Source organism: Lutzomyia longipalpis, chromosome 1 (assembly GCF_024334085.1).
Source record: "Lutzomyia longipalpis isolate SR_M1_2022 chromosome 1, ASM2433408v1".
Taxonomy (NCBI): domain Eukaryota; kingdom Metazoa; phylum Arthropoda; class Insecta; order Diptera; family Psychodidae; genus Lutzomyia; species Lutzomyia longipalpis.
In genome coordinates, this window is record NC_074707.1 from 35,020,851 (window position 1) to 35,039,638 (window position 18,788).

Sequence of the window (18,788 nt, forward strand, 5' to 3'; positions counted from 1 at the left end):
TATAGCGTCCACCCTGTTGGTGTTTCTGCATAAAACTTAAGCCAGATGGACTTATATTTTGCGTTATATTAATAGCAAAATCGCAAAGAATTTTGATAAATTGTGCAATTACACAGAGCCAGATGTTTGCCCACTTCACAATCCAACAATTGCGCATAATCTCCCATAAAGCTCATAAAACAGTAAATTAATAAGATTTTTCCTCAATTTTCCTCGATTCTCCTTCAATTAGGTTTTTTTCTGGATATTTTTTAGTTATATTTCAAATGACAAAATTTAATTTCTTTTGTCGTTATATTTGTTTATTTTTATAAATATTATTGTATAAATAAATATTTTATTGTATTTTTATATTTTTGATTTTTATTTTATTCAAAAAAAGGTAATTTTTAACGTTTTATAGATTTTTTTTTTCGAAAATACTACGTAAACCTTTGTTAACTTTTATTAAAAAAAAATGGCGCCAAAAATCTTCATTCTGCTTCGTTGAATATTTTCTTCAATTTCAATTAATCTAACTTAATAGATTTAGTTAAAAATTGCTAGATTTGATCATAAAGTAATTACGGAAAATAAAGCATTTAGTTCTATGAAGAACTGTTTCAATAAATTAGATAAAAATCAATCTCAGAAACATGCATAACCTAAAAACTTCTTGATTATCGTTTTTACGGTTTTTACGATCAAAAAGATCCGTTTACTCGGTTTACTCCGTTTACTCATATATTTTCGAATTATTTTTGAAATGAATCTAAGATTCTAAAAGCCAATAAGTAAATAAATTTCAACGAATTTTCACAATTTCCTGGACTTTCCTGCAAAATAATTTTTTGCAAAGCCGTTGAATTGGATGATTTGGTTTCGCAAACATAAGATGCGTTCCCATATTGACCCTTGCTTTAGTCACGAGCAACAGTTGAGCTATTTATGGGACACCTCAACAATAACCTTTTAGTGCATGAGCAAAAATAGGAAATTGTTGAATATTTTTTCTCATTGCATTTTTGGTGAAAATTGTGGAAAATTGTAAATTAAAATGAGTGAAGGGGTGCGTCATTTGTGTGAGACGGTGGACTGCAAGAAGGAGGCTCGTCTGCAGTGCCCAACTTGCCTGAAACTTGGTATTGTTGGTTCATTCTTTTGCGATCAGGCATGCTTCAAGAAGAGCTGGAAATCTCACAAGATTATCCACTCCCTGGCCAGTGAGTATTGCATATTCATCCCTCTTGTATATTGAGGATGCTAATTTTGTTGATTTGTAAATTTTTCAGAGGGGGAGAATCCCTTGAATCCTTCTGCCAATGGTGTGTACAATCCCTGGCCAAATTTTACGTACACCGGAAAACTTCGTCCGGCAAAGCAGACTCCCACACGCGAAGTACCTGCTCACATACCGCGTCCCGACTATGCGGATCATCCACAGGGTAGGAGTCTGTCTGAGGAGGGATTCCGCGGCAATACAACGATTAAGGTGCTGGATGATGAGGAGATTGAGGCAATGAGGGTGTCATGTCGCCTTGGACGTCTCTGCTTGGATGCAGCAGCAGCTGCAATTGACGTTGGTGTGACCACGGATGAAATTGATCGTATTGTCCATGAGACAGCTATTGAGAATGATTGCTACCCCAGCCCTCTGAACTACTACAACTTCCCCAAATCGTGCTGCACATCGGTCAATGAGGTGATTTGCCATGGAATCCCAGATATGCGCGCCCTGGAGGATGGTGATATCTGCAATGTGGACGTCACGGTGTACCATCGTGGCTTTCACGGTGACCTCAATGAGACCTTCTTCGTGGGGGATGTCTCGGAGAAGCACAAAAATCTCGTAAAGGTCACATACGAGTCCCTGTGCAAGGCAATTGAGATTGTCAAGCCAGGTGAGAAGTATCGGGAAATTGGCAATGTGATCCAGAAGTACGTCCAATCGCATGGATATAGCGTTGTGAAGAGCTACTGCGGGCATGGCATTCATCGCCTCTTTCACACTGCACCAAATGTGCCTCACTATGCCAGTAAGTCTGAGATTTTTCGGTAGGGGAATGTCCTGTAAAGCTAAAGGATAATTTTTTATTTGCAGAAAATAGCGCCGTGGGGATGATGAAGGCCGGCAATTGCTTCACCATCGAACCAATGATTTCCGAGGGCACCTGGCGCGATGAGCAGTGGCCAGATAATTGGACTGCCGTGACACGGGATGGCCTGTGGTCAGCCCAATTTGAGCAGACGCTCCTCGTGACGGAGGATGGCTGTGAAATTCTTACACAACGTCCCAGCGGTAGACCCCATTTTATGGATAAAATGTAAAAAGGTTTTTTTTCTTTTGTATAGCTCTCATAACTTTATTTTCTCTCACAAATTATTTCACATCTCTCATGGCCCTTTAGCCATGGAGCATATAGAGAATCGGACAGTTTTCGGGAATGTTTTCATAACGATTGAGTTTTTTTTGTAAATCCGCGAAACCACCGCGTGTGTGGATAAAACAAAGGTATATAGAGGATTTTTTGTGATCGTTTTGTTGATGTTCTTTTTTCTTTACCACGAAGAAAACACCACGGTCTTACAATAAATAACAAAAAAATATTTAACAGGAGGAACACTTATTTTGGGGATCAAACAGGGGCAAGGGGCAGAGGGTGAGACCTTTTTACATTTGGAGGAGATGAAGTCCTTAATTATTCTATGAGTGGATTGCACTAATACTATCAAATAGGAGGATAAAATTCTCCTAGCCAGGTTCTATGTCTCCCGGGCGGCGTCTGTTTTCGTGTCTTTGGTTGCTGATGTATCATCTGAGCGGTACTGGAAGCTGACCTACAAAGAATTTAAAGGAAAAATTATTCTTTAGCAATATAATTTATGCAGGAATGTTTGGCTAAAATGAGAGGAAAGTAAAAAATAAAATATCTTCATTAACTTCAATTGCAAAAGGCGAGAACGAAAATCTCAAAACGTGATCATGCAAATCACGAGACGTCTTCTCATTTTAATAGAAATCGTGAATAATAGTAAAATATAATACACACATTATTATTTGCATGAAAGTGATTTGTTTGACTTTTTAATTAATAGTTTTTTCTTACAAAACATTTTAAACGTTTTTCTTTTATACGTTTGGACTTGAAAAGTTAATGAACGAAGTCTTTGAAACAAATTATCTTAAACAATGGATCGTATTCTGGGACCAAGAAATCCTTGAAATCGTTGAAATTTCAGTACTTTCAAGGATTTCTTGGTCCCTGGATAGGACCCAATAAATCAATTTGATTTTTTTTGTAGAAGTGTTCTAGACAGAAGGAACTAGAAGTTTAAAATAACTAGAGCTTAGCGAGATGTTTTTATCTGTAGCTCATACTCGAAAACCGGTTAAATCGTTTAGCAAATATGGCCGTCTAAAGCTAATCTCGAGAACGGCATAACTGATTTTGCTCAAATTGGACTCAAATTAAAGTTTTATATTAATATAGATTAGAAACTTCCAGAACTATTCGTTCAGGACCAAAATTGCTAAAATCTATTTTTGGTAAACGAAAATTCGCCATTTTGTATTCTAGAAGTGACCTAGAAAATTAATGAAATTACAGCTTATTTCAAGATCTTTCTGTAGGTCTTTTAGATTCCGAAATATAACCGTTTTCTCTATTAATTTACTAACTTTCATTAAAAAAAAACTCAACCTTAAAACTTCTACACGAATTCTTAACTCGTAACGGTTTTAAAGTATTATTCACTCACCTGTTGTGATTCGGTCGTGAATTCGTCGTCAGGCACATAAATTCTCATGGTCTTATCGGTATCAATGGACTCCTTTATGACTGGCTGCTGATGTGTAAATGAAGCTTCGGGTTCATCGTGAAAGGTCGAGTAGCCTTTTGTTATAAGCTCCTCATTTGCCTGTTGCAGTATCCTTGCATTCTCCTCTTGATGCTTTGCAGCCAAATCGGGGGAGTAAAAGAAGGAGGGTGTGGGTGAAGATTCTGCCACGTAGGGAGCTCTCGTTGATGAAGGTGATCGTTGGAAGTTAAGGTATGATCCAGATTGGTAGTATTGCGTTGCTTGATCTAGGAGTTGCTTGTACGCCGCTGCGGTATCATCCTGCGTTGTTAGGTGATTCTGTTGTGGCTGGAATTGGTCATGCTGGTACTGATTGTGCTGCGGTTGGTATGAATCATGTTGCGTTTGGTATTGATGCTCATGGTACTGATCGTGCTGATGCTGAAGCTGATCGTGCTGGGCAGCATAGATTTGTCCAGGACTCGCGGCGTTTTGGTAACTCTACCATGTGCATACAATACGTGATTGGTTAGTCTACTTGTACTACATTTATACTTATTTTAGTAGGATATCTACTAGGACACAGTGTGGATTGTTTTAAGTTTATTCTTGTTCTTTTAGTCGATTTTGTTTGCCAGTCTTAAACATATTTAATTAAAAAAAAAAGAAATTTTGAATTCTTTGGTAATAAAATAAAAGAAAAAAAACAATGTTTTTTAGTATCTCCGGTAAGCTTGCGCGGAGACCCCAGCATAGGGATTGTGGTGGTAAATGTAGGAATTTTGGTATGTATCAGTAACGTGGTATGGATGCAAATTTACCTCTGGCACCGTATTCTGTGTGATGTGTGTCTGTGGCCGTTGCTGCTGCTGCTGGTACGTGCTGAGGAAGCCAGGATCGGGCCGGAACAGGTGCTGCTGGTGCTGCTGCAGGAGATTATTGGACTGTGTGACGAGATAGGTGGGATTGTATACGGAATCAGGCATTCCATGTAGCATTGTCATTTGTTCGGCAACGTGCTTCTGCATATACGGAAAAATTGGGCGAGTGCCCAACTTCACGTACTGCAAAATGTGCTGTGTGGCCGCGGAGGGGTTTGTGTGCTCAGAGTGCTTGGGCAGGTGCGTGTATGCCGCAACGTCGCGTGGGAGGGTTTTTCCATTTGTTGGCTGCGAGTAGCGATTCGTCTCAATGGGGATTTTCGCCACGGGCAACCTTGGATCAGGGTCGGGCGCGTAGTAAGTTTGCTTGCCCGAATATGGATTACGGAGTGTAAGATCGTTGGTTGGCTCCTCTGTCACCTGGTAGGGTTTAACCTGGGGAAGGATTTCTTTCACTCTAAAAAATTCTCTTTGATTTGATGTTAATTTTCGAATGAATGCGTGGGTGGATTAAATAGTCGATGAGATTGATTGTATGTTAGTAATGCAGGGCGGATTAGGGCGCAATTCAGGTGGGATTTTGTGCGTTATTAGTACTTACGCTCACGGGCCTTGGTGGTGCGTAATAGGGGCTCATTGTTGGCGTGGGAGTTTCATAAATATGATTGCTCTGTATGGGCACAACGGGCGTTAGAGCTCCAAGGGGAGCAAGATTGGGCGCTGGAACTGTATGAATTGGTCCACCAGCTTGACTCATGATGGTCGTTGGTGGCTGGAAGGGATCCTCATACACATATTCCCCACTATTTGGCCCCGGTGGTGATGTGTGGAACATAATGGGCTTCATGTGAGTATAACCCGGGTAGGGTGGCCTCAGACCATACGACGATGGCTTCATGAGTTGCGTGTACGATGGGAGGATGATTTTCTGAATTGGTCTGCATAAGAGAGCAAATGTAAATGAACATTAATGGCTAATGACCACTTATTCCCTTACATTGACCCTCTATTTGCTAATCCACATTATTTCTCATAGCCGTAATGTTTTTTATTTTCTTCTTCATTTCAAACAATTCAAAAGGCAATCTCGGGCAGACGAAAGTGAAAATACAATTAACACACTTGCATACCTGTGAAATTTTTTCACATAATAATTTTCTGGTTCATTTAATTCATACAAAAATAAATTTACAAAAATACCACCAATTTGGCATTTATATTTTATTAATTAATTAATTCACGAATAGTCATTTTTGTAGCCAAAAATAGGCAAACAAATAGAACTTACAAATACGCGCGTGGTTTTCAGAGCGCGCAAATTATTTCAGGTTGTTTAAATTTCATTTAAAACATGCACATTTTATATCGAAAAAATTAAGTAAAAATGTATCACAATTTTTCCAAAGTTTTCTTTTACTTGTTAATTTTTTCCTCAAAGCACAAAAGTGGATCGAAAATTGAATTAAATGGACGGAAGTTGTTGTCGTTCGAAAAATTCAATAGTGCGAAGAATTAGGGGAGAGAAGGGCTGAAGAAGGTAATACTGGCTAATAGGGAAAAGTTTACATATCTCCCTGTTAATATTCTTGTTAATTTTGAGTGAATAAAAATAGCATAAAAAGTTTTTATTTTTGCAAAATTCAAAATGATTCGGTTAAAGGAAGAGTTTTAGAACTTATTTTGCAAAATTTTCAAGAATTTTAGTTGAAATAAACTTCACTAAATAATTTTGATATCAGACTTTGTGAAAACTTAAAAAAAAAAAATTTCTGGACGTGTCTGGCTTAATGAAAAAAATGAAAAATTTATTCATTATAAGATAAACAAATTTATGAATTTTCAACGCTGTTTAAATAAGCTTTAATCCAACTTGGGTCCGGTCTCCCCTTCTTCTAAGGAATTCTAAGGAGCTGTTCTTCTGATTTCTTAATTTGTTTTTAATTCTTAATAAATTAGATACAAATCCTCTAATTTCTCTAATTCGTAAAAACGAATCCTTTATTTTGAAACCTCAAAAAATCATCAGCAAATTGTGATTAATCTATTAAACAGCCAAAGAATTTGCTTAGCGCATTGTGAAAACAAAGCCCCCTGAAGTAATTTAAAATGAGATTAGGGCAGTTAATAAGTTCCTGTTTGATTTTCTTTTTCGTAATGAAAAATGAATATCAAAACACTATATTAGGCGATAAGTAGATATTTTATATGTACAACATTCTTATCCGTCCTTTCTCTATACGTGCAAAAATTTCTGCCTATGCCGCCGCTTTGCTTCTGTGAATTCATGCCATATTATTACAATTTCTTGCGTCCACTATAAGCATCTTTTTCTTGCACCACAAAAGATAATTTTTGCTTTGGGAATCGCCTTATTGGGTGAAAGTTTAATATCAAACGCGATTTATATTTTGCACGAACATTCCCATTGATCATTTGGATATTCAACATTGGCTACTGCTGCGATTATGCTTTTTCAATTGATTCATTTTATTATTTTATTGTATCTCTAAATTCAAATTCAATTTTTGTATATAATGTGTACAATTTATAGGATGAATTGTGTGAATTGCGCCGGCGAAAAAAATTGTGAATAAAATTCAATTGAATGTGTTTGAGTGAAAGAAGGCGCCCATTCGGATGTCGAGTTCAATTCTTGCGATAAGACAGAGATCATTAAATTTTGCAATAGTTTGGTATGCAAATGTACCACAGTGAAAGTAATTATATTGTGCTTGGAGTTAATTGAACTCGACACTTTGTACATACCTTGAGGGCCGCGATTGGATCTTTGTGAGAATAATCTGGGAGGGAAGTTTTGCTGGACCTCGTACTTTAATCATCATGGCTTTGAGTGGGATCATTGGGGACTTTGGCCACTTGCTGAAGACTAGCTCGCCCTTCATTATTGGTGATTCAAGGGCCAATGCCAGAATTGGCATCATCAGCACTATGTGGAGCTGTAAAAGTTAACAAAAAACAATTGTTAAGAAAAAAGCCAAAAGAAACAAAGAAATTTTTTGATGGCTAAAGAACACGGAGAAAGGTTTGTGGGCAGTGTGTGTAAGAAATGTAAATCTTGCGCAAAGTGAATTTGTTTTAGAGGTGCAAAAGAAATGGTGAAAATGGGCATCAATCACCAATTGATTTCTGCGCGACATTACCGAGAAGGTGAAAAAGGGTGAAAGTAACGCCATTCTATGTGATCGCACACGTCTAAGGTAATTTAATTGATTTGCCTCAGTCAGAAAGTGATTGTGGGCGCATCAATCTGAGATGCTCTTGTTATTCAATCAAGTTGCGCAATTTATTCCGGGTCAGAAGAAAATGATAAACTACTTTTTAATTAATTACCAGCCCCGCCAAAAAAATCTCTGAAGAGGGTCATCTTCGTCAGAGCTTTTGTGAATTCCAAAGTAATTGAAAGCATTTTTTTTTTATTTATGGCAAACCATCTTCTTTTTATCGTCATAAATATCACGCTCTGAACCGGATTATTAAATTCGTTCATCATTTCTTTTAATTACACTTCTTGAAAAAATGCTGCATTAAAACTCAAAACAGAAAACCCACTTTTTCTAGAATCTCGTTTTTATTTTTATTTTTGGGGCCACCACAACATAATTTAGTTCATTTTCACAAATTCAGCGTTTTCCCTCCATTCGGTCATTCAAGTCTTTCGTTTAATTCTTAGCGCAGGCTTTGTGTATTCGATTCTTCCAACCAAATTGCCCCAGATAATTTATCTCGTAGAATCAAACTTGTCACTTCTCATCTGATTAAAGATTTTCTTTCAAACGATTTCTGCGGAAGTCGAAGCACGTGGTTGGAATTCGTTCCAATTTAGCACAAGAAAAGATGAAATTTTGCACGTTTCTGCTTAAACAGAATTAAAGAATTTATTTTTAATCTCATTTTACAGTAAAAAATTAATTAATTTTAAAGATTTCTGTGGGAATTGACTGTTGATGACTCAAAAGAAGGAAACACTTGAGAATTTATTGATTGTTAATTGGTTTAAAATGTAGGTAATAAATTTAAAATTTTATGCAAAAATTCAAACAATTATGAGTTTCAATGAAAATTTAGTAAGAATTTAAACAAGAGTATTTATAAATAATTTCCAAATCCAGAAGCTAAACGTTTGCCTTTCAAATTCAGTTGAGATCTTGCATATTAAGAGGTTTAATGGAAAAATTTATGGCACTCCCCACTGCCATTGCACTTGATACGTGAAGAAATGTCTCACAAATTGCTCATAAAGTCGTTTAAAAAATATATAAAGGTACCTCCACGTGAGAATCTAATTCAGTTCACGACCCAATTGACGAAAAAAAGCCAATAAAAAGTACTTTCTGCCTTAAAAATCTCGCACTGATCAGTGGAGATTTGGCGCCAAATTCATATTCATTCAAGCTTCTTCTCTTCTGTTTTCTCATTCATTTTCCACGCGTAAAGAAAAAAAACAGCTCATTGAAGTTCATTAACATTCCATTGACACAATAAGATTTGTTAAGCAAATCAGGAAATAAGTCGATTGGGGAAGAAAAAAAACTTTTCCTTGCATTCATTTTGTGTCTTTTGTGCATAACGAATAGAAAAATCTCTCTTTCATATTTTCCCAAAAAATATAGAAATGAAGAAAAGCATAATGTGCTTCCGTATATTGAAATTCTCGACATTTAACATTGCTATAATTGTTGGGATTTGATTTTAAAAACATTCAGTGCGAGCTTTTCTTTCTCACAGTGAAGAAAATCAATGCCATTCACTCACCATTCACAGCTAATACACCGCAGATAGCAAATTTAATTATATATACAAAATGAAATGAGCAAATTAATGAAATTATGAGCAAATAAAAATAAATACAAAATGCTCAACTTCATGCATTGGTGCATTTCTTTGATTTCTTTGAATTAACCTTGCAGCTCATTTCAATAAATGATCAATTAAATTGTTAAAACGTATCTACTTGCAATGTCCGACACTCGTTCGGAAGGTGATTATAAACGTATTATGGGGAGTCAAAAACATCTGTGAATTTTTCTTGTTTATCACCGTGAGAGTTTCTCAATTAACTTGGTGTGATTTATGTAAATTAATCTTGCATAATTAGTGGGTAATCGCGATTAAGCGGTAGCTGAAGAAATACAAAAGGAATTCGTTCCAAAGATAAATCTTTCTTTGCTTTACAATCTCATCAGATTGAAATTTCCGATCGGCGTTAATGTCTCATTGGGAGTTAATTAAATTATATACATCGCGAAATTGCGATTTTCATCAACATAAACATTAATTTTCCATGTTAGGAAACTTGATGTTTGATATATGGACTCAACTGATTGATTCATTTCCATAGAGAATTATTTTTGTCGCTCAAAGAAAATTATTGCAAAGATATTTTTTTCTTCCTTATTTCCAAATACTTTGAATATTGGGTTAGTTCGAGAAAATGTCCATAAGAATGATTAGGAAACGGCAAATATTAAATAATTATTATTTATTGAGTAAATCGCAGAATTGCGAAGAAAGAAAATAAAGAAATTAGTCTTTTCCGTGTCTTCACTTAATTTTGAATACTTTAATCTCTTGACCTTTTGTGAATCTTCATCTGTTAGAAGATAACATTTAACTTCACAAGAATTAAAGAAATATATTTCCAAGAAAACGTTATGATCGGAAACGCCTCAGGGTAGAGCAATTCAGCTTGTTTGCAAGAGTTTTGAAAAGTGAAAAAGTCACACTTTTTCTTTCAATTCAGAGGAAAGTCTCGTATGAAGAAATTATAAGCAAATTCAAGGAGTTTATTCATTTTGTGGCTCTGTTTTCAATATATAATTGAATGATATAAATCGGTTACAGAAAATTTAAAAAGATTTTTCATTTTATATAGCAATTAGTTGAGAAAATTTGGAAAACAGGTAGAAGGTAATCATAAATAATTAGCTATTAAAATCATGACCTTACTTCTTGGCCACCCCATATTAACCATCGGCCTCAGCTAATTCGTTAAAATTAATAGATTTTTTATTGAAGCATTTTTTAAAATAAAAAATAAAATAAGAATAAAATAAAGGTATAATGTGGGCGAAGTTTTCATTTTTTGGCTAATTCATTATTAATTAATTCTAATTATTTATTTAATTACCGACGTTTTCGACTGATTAAAATGGATTTAGTAAACCGAAAAATGAATTACCAACTTCAAATATTGAAAACCGAACGAATATCGCCTCGATAAATTTTCTAAAATCAATCAAATCTTTAAAAAATCAGCAAGAAGCTCAAAGATATAATAATGCCTTTTATTAATTTTTAGAAACTTTTTATGCCACTAACCAATAACATATATTGTCTATAGTAATGAAAGATTAAACGCTGCGCGCTGTGATTTAACGGACAAATGGTCAATTCTGGGTCATTTGCAAATTCCTTGTCAACTTTCTTCGAGTCACTGCACTTGCCTTACTCCATGTCTTCTTCTATAACTTCTCAACATGTCTCTATACTAAAACCTCTCAAGAGTCTCATTCAACCCACTGTTCTGTTTCAATGCTATATCCTCTACTTTTAGTTATGCCATCTATGCAATTTTAAGCCTCTCTTATACTTCTATCGCTGACTCTTGTTTTCTTCCGCGCGCGACAGTGAACCACAATGCGTTGCAATGCACGAGTTTTTCTTTTATTGAACACCACACAATAAAACGAGCGGAAAATTAATGGCAAATTGCTTGATTGAGATTTTCTTCGTTACAATGTATTGACTGTTAAAGAGCAAGAAGAAAAATTTTACTTGAATGGCTTTGAAAGAAATTTATTCTGGAGTTTAATGACTGTTTTTGTTGGTAGAAAATTTTATTCATCAAATTAGAGAGATTTTATCGAGACTTTTTATTGGGATTTTTATAGTGGGGCTCATGGTGCATTTTATTGCCATCAATAGAGAATTTACCTGCAAATGCATTTTCCCTAAGAAAAAAACAGTTTCTTTCTACACTGACTTGGCACTGTAAAATCCTCCTGAAATCTCTTCGAGGCTTATCCTCAAGAAAATCCTAATCACTTTGTAATTTGGAGCAAACAATGTGTTTAAAATGTATGAGAAGAGATAAACTTCCAGCCACTCTGCGCACTTGTAAAAAAAATTGATCACTAAAGCACCATCAAGGTGCGTCTTTGCAATTGAGCTGCTTGGTGAAGACTGAACTCGCGGTGTTTTGGGTGCAAGCGCGAGTTGGATGGGAACGCGCGCTGCAAGAACCTCGAACTTGACTTTCGAGCCACACTCCGGTGAATTTCAACGGTTGTAGCACACATCAATGGTATTCCAATGCAAAACATGCCCGATTTGTGCTTCAGTGAACGGCATCCAGGAATATCATCCGCAATTCTTATTTTACTCTCAAAAATGCTACCAAAAGAAAACTATCTCCAAAGTGAAATTGTTGCATAATTTCCATTTCAGCACAGAACGCATGAAAATTCTAACGCGACAAATTTAACCATGTCACGCAACAAATCGCCAATTTAGCACACAATTTAGCTAAATACACACCGCAGTGAGAGTGTGAAGTTTTCCCATCGCCGCGGAGAGTTAAATTTTCACCTTTACGGAAATATACGCGTTTTAGCAAAAACCCGCCTGAACCTAAAGTGGAACGAGAGTCACTCTTCGTGTCCTCCAGAGTTCGTTGTGAATTTCCGTTCGATTGAGCGCCAAAGGGGTCAGCATTCGCACATTTTTTTCTTTAAACTTTATTTGCTCAATCATCGAGAAAAAAAAGCGAACAGGCTCAATGGTTAATCGAAAGTGTTACTTAAATGGTACTTTAGCAAATTGATTAAATTGCCATTAAATGGATTTTATGTCCATTTCGATTCATTTTGAAAGTCAATCATAACGCGTCCAGTTATAAGAGTTGGTATACCACAACGCGGGTGGATCAGTCTATGCGTTGTAATTTAATTTGTGAGTATTAGTAGGCAAAGTTGATTTTTTTCTGAAATTCATCAATTTGAAAGATAAAAATGCTCATATCTTAGGTTCTATTAGACCTACAGAAATTTCGTGACTAGTTTTGGAAAGGTCTTGAAATAAGCTATCATTTGATATATATCTCAATTACTTTGAAGGTCACCTCTAGAACACAAAATGGCGGATTTTTGTTTTACCAAAACAGTTTTTGGCATTTTTTGACCTCAAGGAATGGTTCTAGAGGTTTCTGGTGTTCTAGAAAGTTGTAGAGTTTTGCAAAACCTTTAATTTGATACCAAGTTGAACAAAATCTGACAAGTCGTTCAAGAGATATGGTTCTTAGAACTTTTCAAATTCAAGAATTTTTTAAATGGCCATATCTTCTAAACGGCGACATAGATTTTCTTCATTTTCGGACTGGTGATAGATATTGAGTCGGGCTACAACATATCAAAAATTCAAGGAAATCTAAGATGGGGATTCGGAGATATTGCCTCTTAAAGTTAGGCAATTTTTGTTTTTGATTTTAGCACCTCTTGCGGCAATTTTTGGAACTCTGAATATTCTAGACAGTTGTAGGGCTTCTTGAAACCTTTCATTTGATACCAAGATGGTTAAAATCGTTCAAGCCGTTCTCGAGTTATATTGAAAAAACACTTTTCTCTTTAGGCCGCCATATTTGCTAAACCGCTTGACCGATTTTCAAGTGTGAATTATTGATGAAAACGTCTCATTGAGCTCTACAACATACTAAAATTTCAGACCTCTAGCTATAAGTGAAGTGGTTGACAGTATTTCAAAATGGCGGACGGCGGCCATCTTGGATTTTGAAAATGCGAAAAAATGAAAATTTACACCCATATTTCTATAGAAAACTTCAAACCGGAAGTCTCTATCTATTACCGTTCGCGAGCTATAAAGCAAAATGGGGACCAACGGCAGGCCGGCCGGCCGGATCAAAAATTTTCCACCACCATTTTCGTAATGTGGGATGTCTAAAACGTGCTCATACCAAGTTTGAGCCCGATCTGAGGTGGTCGGTTTTTCCGACGATTACAATACTTGGTATGCCACGATTGTGGTATACCAACTAATTAAATGTATTTATACCATTTAAAACGAGAAAAAGATGAAGGAAAGCAAAATAGATGAAGAACTTACAGTGATGATCCGCTTCACTGCCTTTTCCAAAGATTTTTTTTTGTTAAAAGAATATTGAAAGACGAGGTAAATTGTCGCTTCGCTCCAATTTACCTCGCCCCGCTTCGCGGGGATTTGTTGCGCTTCGCGCAAATTTTAAAGAAAATAAATTGTGAAGGTGTAAAGGTAGATTAGGGCGATTAGGTCCACTTATCAATCCCAAAAGAAAAATTCGCAAAGAGAAGAAATCATTTTCATACAACATTTCAGGCGCCAAATTCAAAAATTCGCAAAAACTGCATGAGAGTTATATGGGGGCTACCCGAAGGGGGGCTTTGGGGGGAAAATGAATACGGCCACTCGAAACCGCCTGTTATAAGAAACCTCTGTACCAAATTTCATCGCGATCGGTCAAACGGTGTAGATTTGTATAGCTGTACAGACACGAAGATTACCAACAAACAGACCTTTCTTTATTATATAGATCATGGAGATGTTTGAAAAATTATTTTAGATTTTCAGTTCAAAAGATTAAGATTTGTGCAAAGAAAGTCAATCATAACGCGTCCAGTTATTAGAGTTGGTATACCACAACGCGGATGGATCAGTCTATGCGTTGTAATTTAATTTGTAAGTAGTATTAGTATAGTCAAAGTCGATTTTTTGTAAAATTTAGCAATTTGACAGATTAAAATGCTTATATCTTAAGTTCTATTAGACCTACAGAAATTTCTTGACTAGTTCTAAAAAGGTATTGAAATAAACTATAATTTAATATATATCTCAATTATTTTCAAGGTCACCTCCAGAACACAAAATGGTGGATTTTTGTTTTACTAAAACAGTTTTTGGCAATTTTTGCCCTCAAGGAATGGTTTTAGAGGTTTCTGATGTTCTAGAAAGTTGTAGAGTTTTGCAAAAGCTTTAATTTGATACTAAGATGAGCAAAATCGGTCAAGCAGTTCAGGAGATATGGCTCATAGAACTTTTCAAATTCAAGAATTTTTCAAATGACTATATCTTCTAAACGGCGACATAGATTTTCTTCATTTTTGGACTGATGAAAGATTATTAGTCATGCTACAACATATCAAAAATTTAAGGAAATCGATGATGGGGATTCGGAGATATTGCCTCTTAAAGTTAGGCAATTTTTGTTTTTGTATTTAGCGCCTCTTGCGGATATTTTTGGAACTTGAAATGTTCTAGACAGTTGTAGGGCTTCGCAATACCTTTCATTTGATACCAAGATGGTTAAAATCGGTCAAGCCGTTCTCGAGATATATCGAAAAAACACTTTTTGCTTTAGGCCGCCATATTTGCTAAACCGCTTGACTGATCGTCAAGTATGAATTGTTGATGAAAACGTCTCACTGAGCACTAAAACATACTAAAATTTCAGACCTCTAACTATAAGGGAAGTGGTTAACGGTATTTCAAAATGGCGGACGGCGGCCATCTTGGATTTTGAAAATGCGAAAAAATGAAATTTTACACCCACATTTCTATAGAAAACCTCAAACCGGAAGTCTCTATCTACTGCCGTTCTCGAGCTATAAGACAAAGTATAGCGCACCGGCCGGCCGGCAGGCCGGCCGGCGGGCCGGCCGGATCAAAAATTTTCCACCACCATTTTCGTAATGTGGGATGTCTAAAACGTGCTCATACCAAGTTTGAGCCCGATCTGAGGTGGTCGGTTTTTCGGACGATTACAATACTTGGTATGCCACGATTGTGGTATACCAACTAATTAATGAAGAATTGACATATTTTTAAGCTAGATCGTTTAAAGAAAGAGTTTTTTTTTCAAATCTGGATCCATTTAAAAGATTCTTAAAAAATGATTTCCCTTTTTGAGATCTTCGTCCGCAGAAAAACTCTTAATCAGAGATCGTTTCCTCAGAGATTTATCTCATCTCTCGAAAGCTCTGATTTTAAAAATTATTTTAGACATAATTACATTGTTAATTGATTAATTTAAAAACAAAAAATGATTAAACGAAATTAAATGATTAGATTACGTTCAATCGAGATTAAAAGATTTTAAAAACTTAACTTTAGAATAAAGAGCCTGAAATGCTAGCTTTTCCAATGATTCTAGTTTGAAGAAAAATTAATTTTTGAAGAGAAACTTAGAGAAAATTGATTTAAATCTTTTCCTATCTTTATTAAAAATAAATTCACGACAATAAGTAGATCTCTAAAAAATAATCCTATTCGCCCCAAATGTCGGTATAATTTACAAAAAAAAAAAATGTTTTGAAATTTATAATTTCTTGATCGACTGACTCGAAACTGTCTTACGAACCTCGATATAAAATGATTCATTGTGTTTCTCTTTGTACACTGAATATTAATAAGTCAGACCTATTAAATTTTATTAGTTTTCTCTTTGCGACGGGGGAGGCGCAAAAGGAGGTCTGGCGCGCAAAAAAACTAATGATCCAAAATTTTAACTAGAAAATTCATAACATTGTATAAAATGTTAAAATTAAATGATATATGAAAAATCAAATAAATCTCTCGCACGCACTAGCATTGCGAATTGACTATCGAACTCTCTGTATATATTAATGGCTTGTTGAAGGAATGTTCATGTGCAGGTACATGTGTTTAAGATTATAGATCATTATGCAGACGTTAATGGAAAATTTTATTGTGATTAAATTGTTGGGGCTAACGAGGAAAAGCTACATGGCGCGGGGATGTGGAGACGCCTAGTTGCGAAAGCTGCAACATCGTAAAATTGAGCTTTTAACAAGATATTCTTATTAGACCGATCCTTTGGTGCATATTTGTGCGGTCATAAATGTAAAAAGGCATAAATGTAAAAATGAATAACATGCATGTGTCTCTGGGAATGACCACTAAAAGGCCTTACCTTTGATTTTATGGCTCTAATTATTGTATTTCACATTAATAATCTCGAAAAAACTTTCTTCGCGCTCTTGTGCTTTTCCATAAGACTCTCTTTACAATGTTATATGAATTTCTCGGAGCACCGACCAGCGTCCACCATATAGGTCCGGTGTATATGGAGAATATTTCCTCGCAATTGAGAAAAGTTCGTAAAAGAGTGAGAGAGTGTGATCATTAAGAGGCGCAAAGGAACGCGCGCGTCCGAGTGAAGGTATACGGCAATTTCATTGCGATTAAATTGAAAAATGTAATCGTGCATGTCGAATAGTAAAAAAAAATAAAAGACACCAACTTATTGTTGTGCAAAGAGTGAGAAAGAGTGTGAAAATACTCTGTGTGATGGGAATTCTTAAACAACATGGCAAACTCTTAATCTCGTTTCTAACACGTGCTCAAGTTTCACTTAAATCCCGCGTATTAACTTTGTTGCATATCCGCGTCCTCCACAACAACATACTCCATCCTCACTGATGGCCCAACATTGAGCATAAAGCGAAGAGAGGAAAATCAATACATATATGTATAGTTAATGTAGGAATAAAAAAAAGAGGAACCGTGCAAAATTTTCCTCAAGCCGGAAACTACCGCAATTGGGTCATGTCGCCAAAGAGGAAATTTCCCCAAAGGCGATAAGCATTCTCCGTCTCTCTGAAGTGTCTTGAGAAATTTCCGTTTACCTCCCATCACTGTGACACCTTTTTGCACGTAATAATTGCATTTTCAATCACAATATCTTCTTCGACACGCGGCCCGAAGAAAAAGAGAGACAATGACGAATTAAATGCAATGCTATTTAATTAAATTTTCTAATGAATGAATTGCGCAAATCCTTAATGATTTCCTCCTTTCAAGGGGAATTTTATTTAATTATGCAGAGTTATGCGCTTGAAATTAACATTCCTCTAAACTAAAATTTATGTAAAGAACTCATAAATCTTCAAAAGATTTTGCCTAAAAATCATTAAGACGTATTAAAATTGACTGAAGACAGAATTACACGCATGTCCAAACTAATTATCCATTGCAAATGGAGTCTTTAAGCCATTAATTGCACATATTAATCGATCATTTACCGAAGATAAACTCACGCGATGCTGCGTGAAAATGAAAGGCGTCAAGACCTCTTGGCCCAATGCGGAGTTCAATATTTCACCCAAAAAATCTCTTTTACGCCCTTTCTTTGCAGCGAAAAAATTGGGCGAGCTTTTAAAAGTTTAATCTTGGGGAGTGTCCGCGAGAATTCTCACACAAAAAAGAGGTTGTACCTCCACTAAGCAGTCTACACATTCCGAGTGAGGGCTCAGGTGATTGTTAATTGCATAAAAGACGCTATTAGAGTCCATCAATCACCGTGGCAAGAGACAACAATTAATTCTCAAGCACTCTTTCACCAAACACTCTTGGCATGTTGCACTCCGCCGATGGCAGAAAGTAAGCATACCAGAAAGGGAAATGCAAGATTTTGAATGATTTTTAAATGCATTAGATTGGATGAAATGGAGGAAATAATAAAGATTATAGGCATGTGCGGAAAAATAGGCGCAGAATTAATCATTTGCATTCTTTTGGAATTGATTTTTCTTCATGGTGTTATATTTTGGATTTAAAATTTATTATATTTTTAATGTTAAAAGGAGCCTATTCAAGCTTAAATGGGTGAAAAACTTATTCGAGGAAACAATTTTAATTTTAAAGAATAAGAAATCACCATGACACCAAGGAAATGCCAACAGATTTATTCAAAAATATTAACAATGACGTCATCGTTGTTTTTTCTTATTCTTTTCTCTGCCTAAAGCATTAAATGAACTTTTCAAAATTCATTTATGAAGCATCAAAATGATTAAAATGAACGCAACATGCGTTGATAAAAACCTGAACCCAATAGTGACGTCATTCTTTGCATTTTGGGAAAATTATTCCGGTTTTTCCTAGCTGATCCCAGTAGAAAATAAAAAGTTTCATTGACGATTTCTTAATACTTTTTTATTTCCGCAAGATCAAGTGTGTCCTGATTGTTTACTCGATTAATATGATTTCTTTATGAAAAACGGATAAACTCCTTTAGCATAAAAATTACTCATTTGAAAAAAA

At 35.6% G+C, this 18,788-nt stretch overlaps 2 protein-coding genes across 2 annotated transcripts; one reads left to right on the forward strand and one right to left on the reverse strand.

Moving 5' to 3' along the window:
• Window positions 1–923: 923 nt before the first annotated feature.
• LOC129786267 (methionine aminopeptidase 1) lies at window positions 924–2,591 on the forward strand. The gene is made up of 3 exons (XM_055821163.1): window positions 924–1,202; window positions 1,272–2,015; window positions 2,081–2,591. The coding sequence occupies exons 1-3, from the start codon at window positions 1,037–1,039 to the stop codon at window positions 2,305–2,307; spliced, it is 1,137 nt and encodes a 378-aa protein (XP_055677138.1). The 5' UTR covers window positions 924–1,036; the 3' UTR covers window positions 2,308–2,591.
• On the reverse strand, window positions 2,313–11,920 carry LOC129786256 (uncharacterized). Its single transcript, XM_055821146.1, has 6 exons — window positions 11,613–11,920; window positions 7,425–7,615; window positions 5,260–5,596; window positions 4,599–5,093; window positions 3,739–4,278; window positions 2,313–2,817 (listed from the first exon to the last, which is right to left on the reverse strand). The coding sequence occupies exons 1-6, from the start codon at window positions 11,622–11,624 to the stop codon at window positions 2,743–2,745; spliced, it is 1,650 nt and encodes a 549-aa protein (XP_055677121.1). The 5' UTR covers window positions 11,625–11,920; the 3' UTR covers window positions 2,313–2,742.
• Between the last annotated feature and the right edge of the window lie 6,868 nt (window positions 11,921–18,788).

Bases quoted from the DNA above. Each gene is read 5' to 3' on its own strand.
- LOC129786267 (XM_055821163.1), top strand. From the start codon at position 1,037: ATGAGTGAAGGGGTGCGTCATTTGTGTGAGACGGTGGACTGCAAGAAG. The intron at 1,203-1,271 runs GTGAGTATTGCA...TAAATTTTTCAG, and splicing joins GATTATCCACTCCCTGGCCA to AGGGGGAGAATCCCTTGAAT. The intron at 2,016-2,080 runs GTAAGTCTGAGA...TTTTATTTGCAG, and splicing joins AAATGTGCCTCACTATGCCA to AAAATAGCGCCGTGGGGATG.
- LOC129786256 (XM_055821146.1), bottom strand. The intron at 5,597-7,424 runs GTATGTACAAAG...TCTCTTATGCAG, and splicing joins ATCCAATCGCGGCCCTCAAG to ACCAATTCAGAAAATCATCC. The intron at 2,818-3,738 runs GTGAGTGAATAA...AATTCTTTGTAG, and splicing joins TCACGACCGAATCACAACAG to GTCAGCTTCCAGTACCGCTC.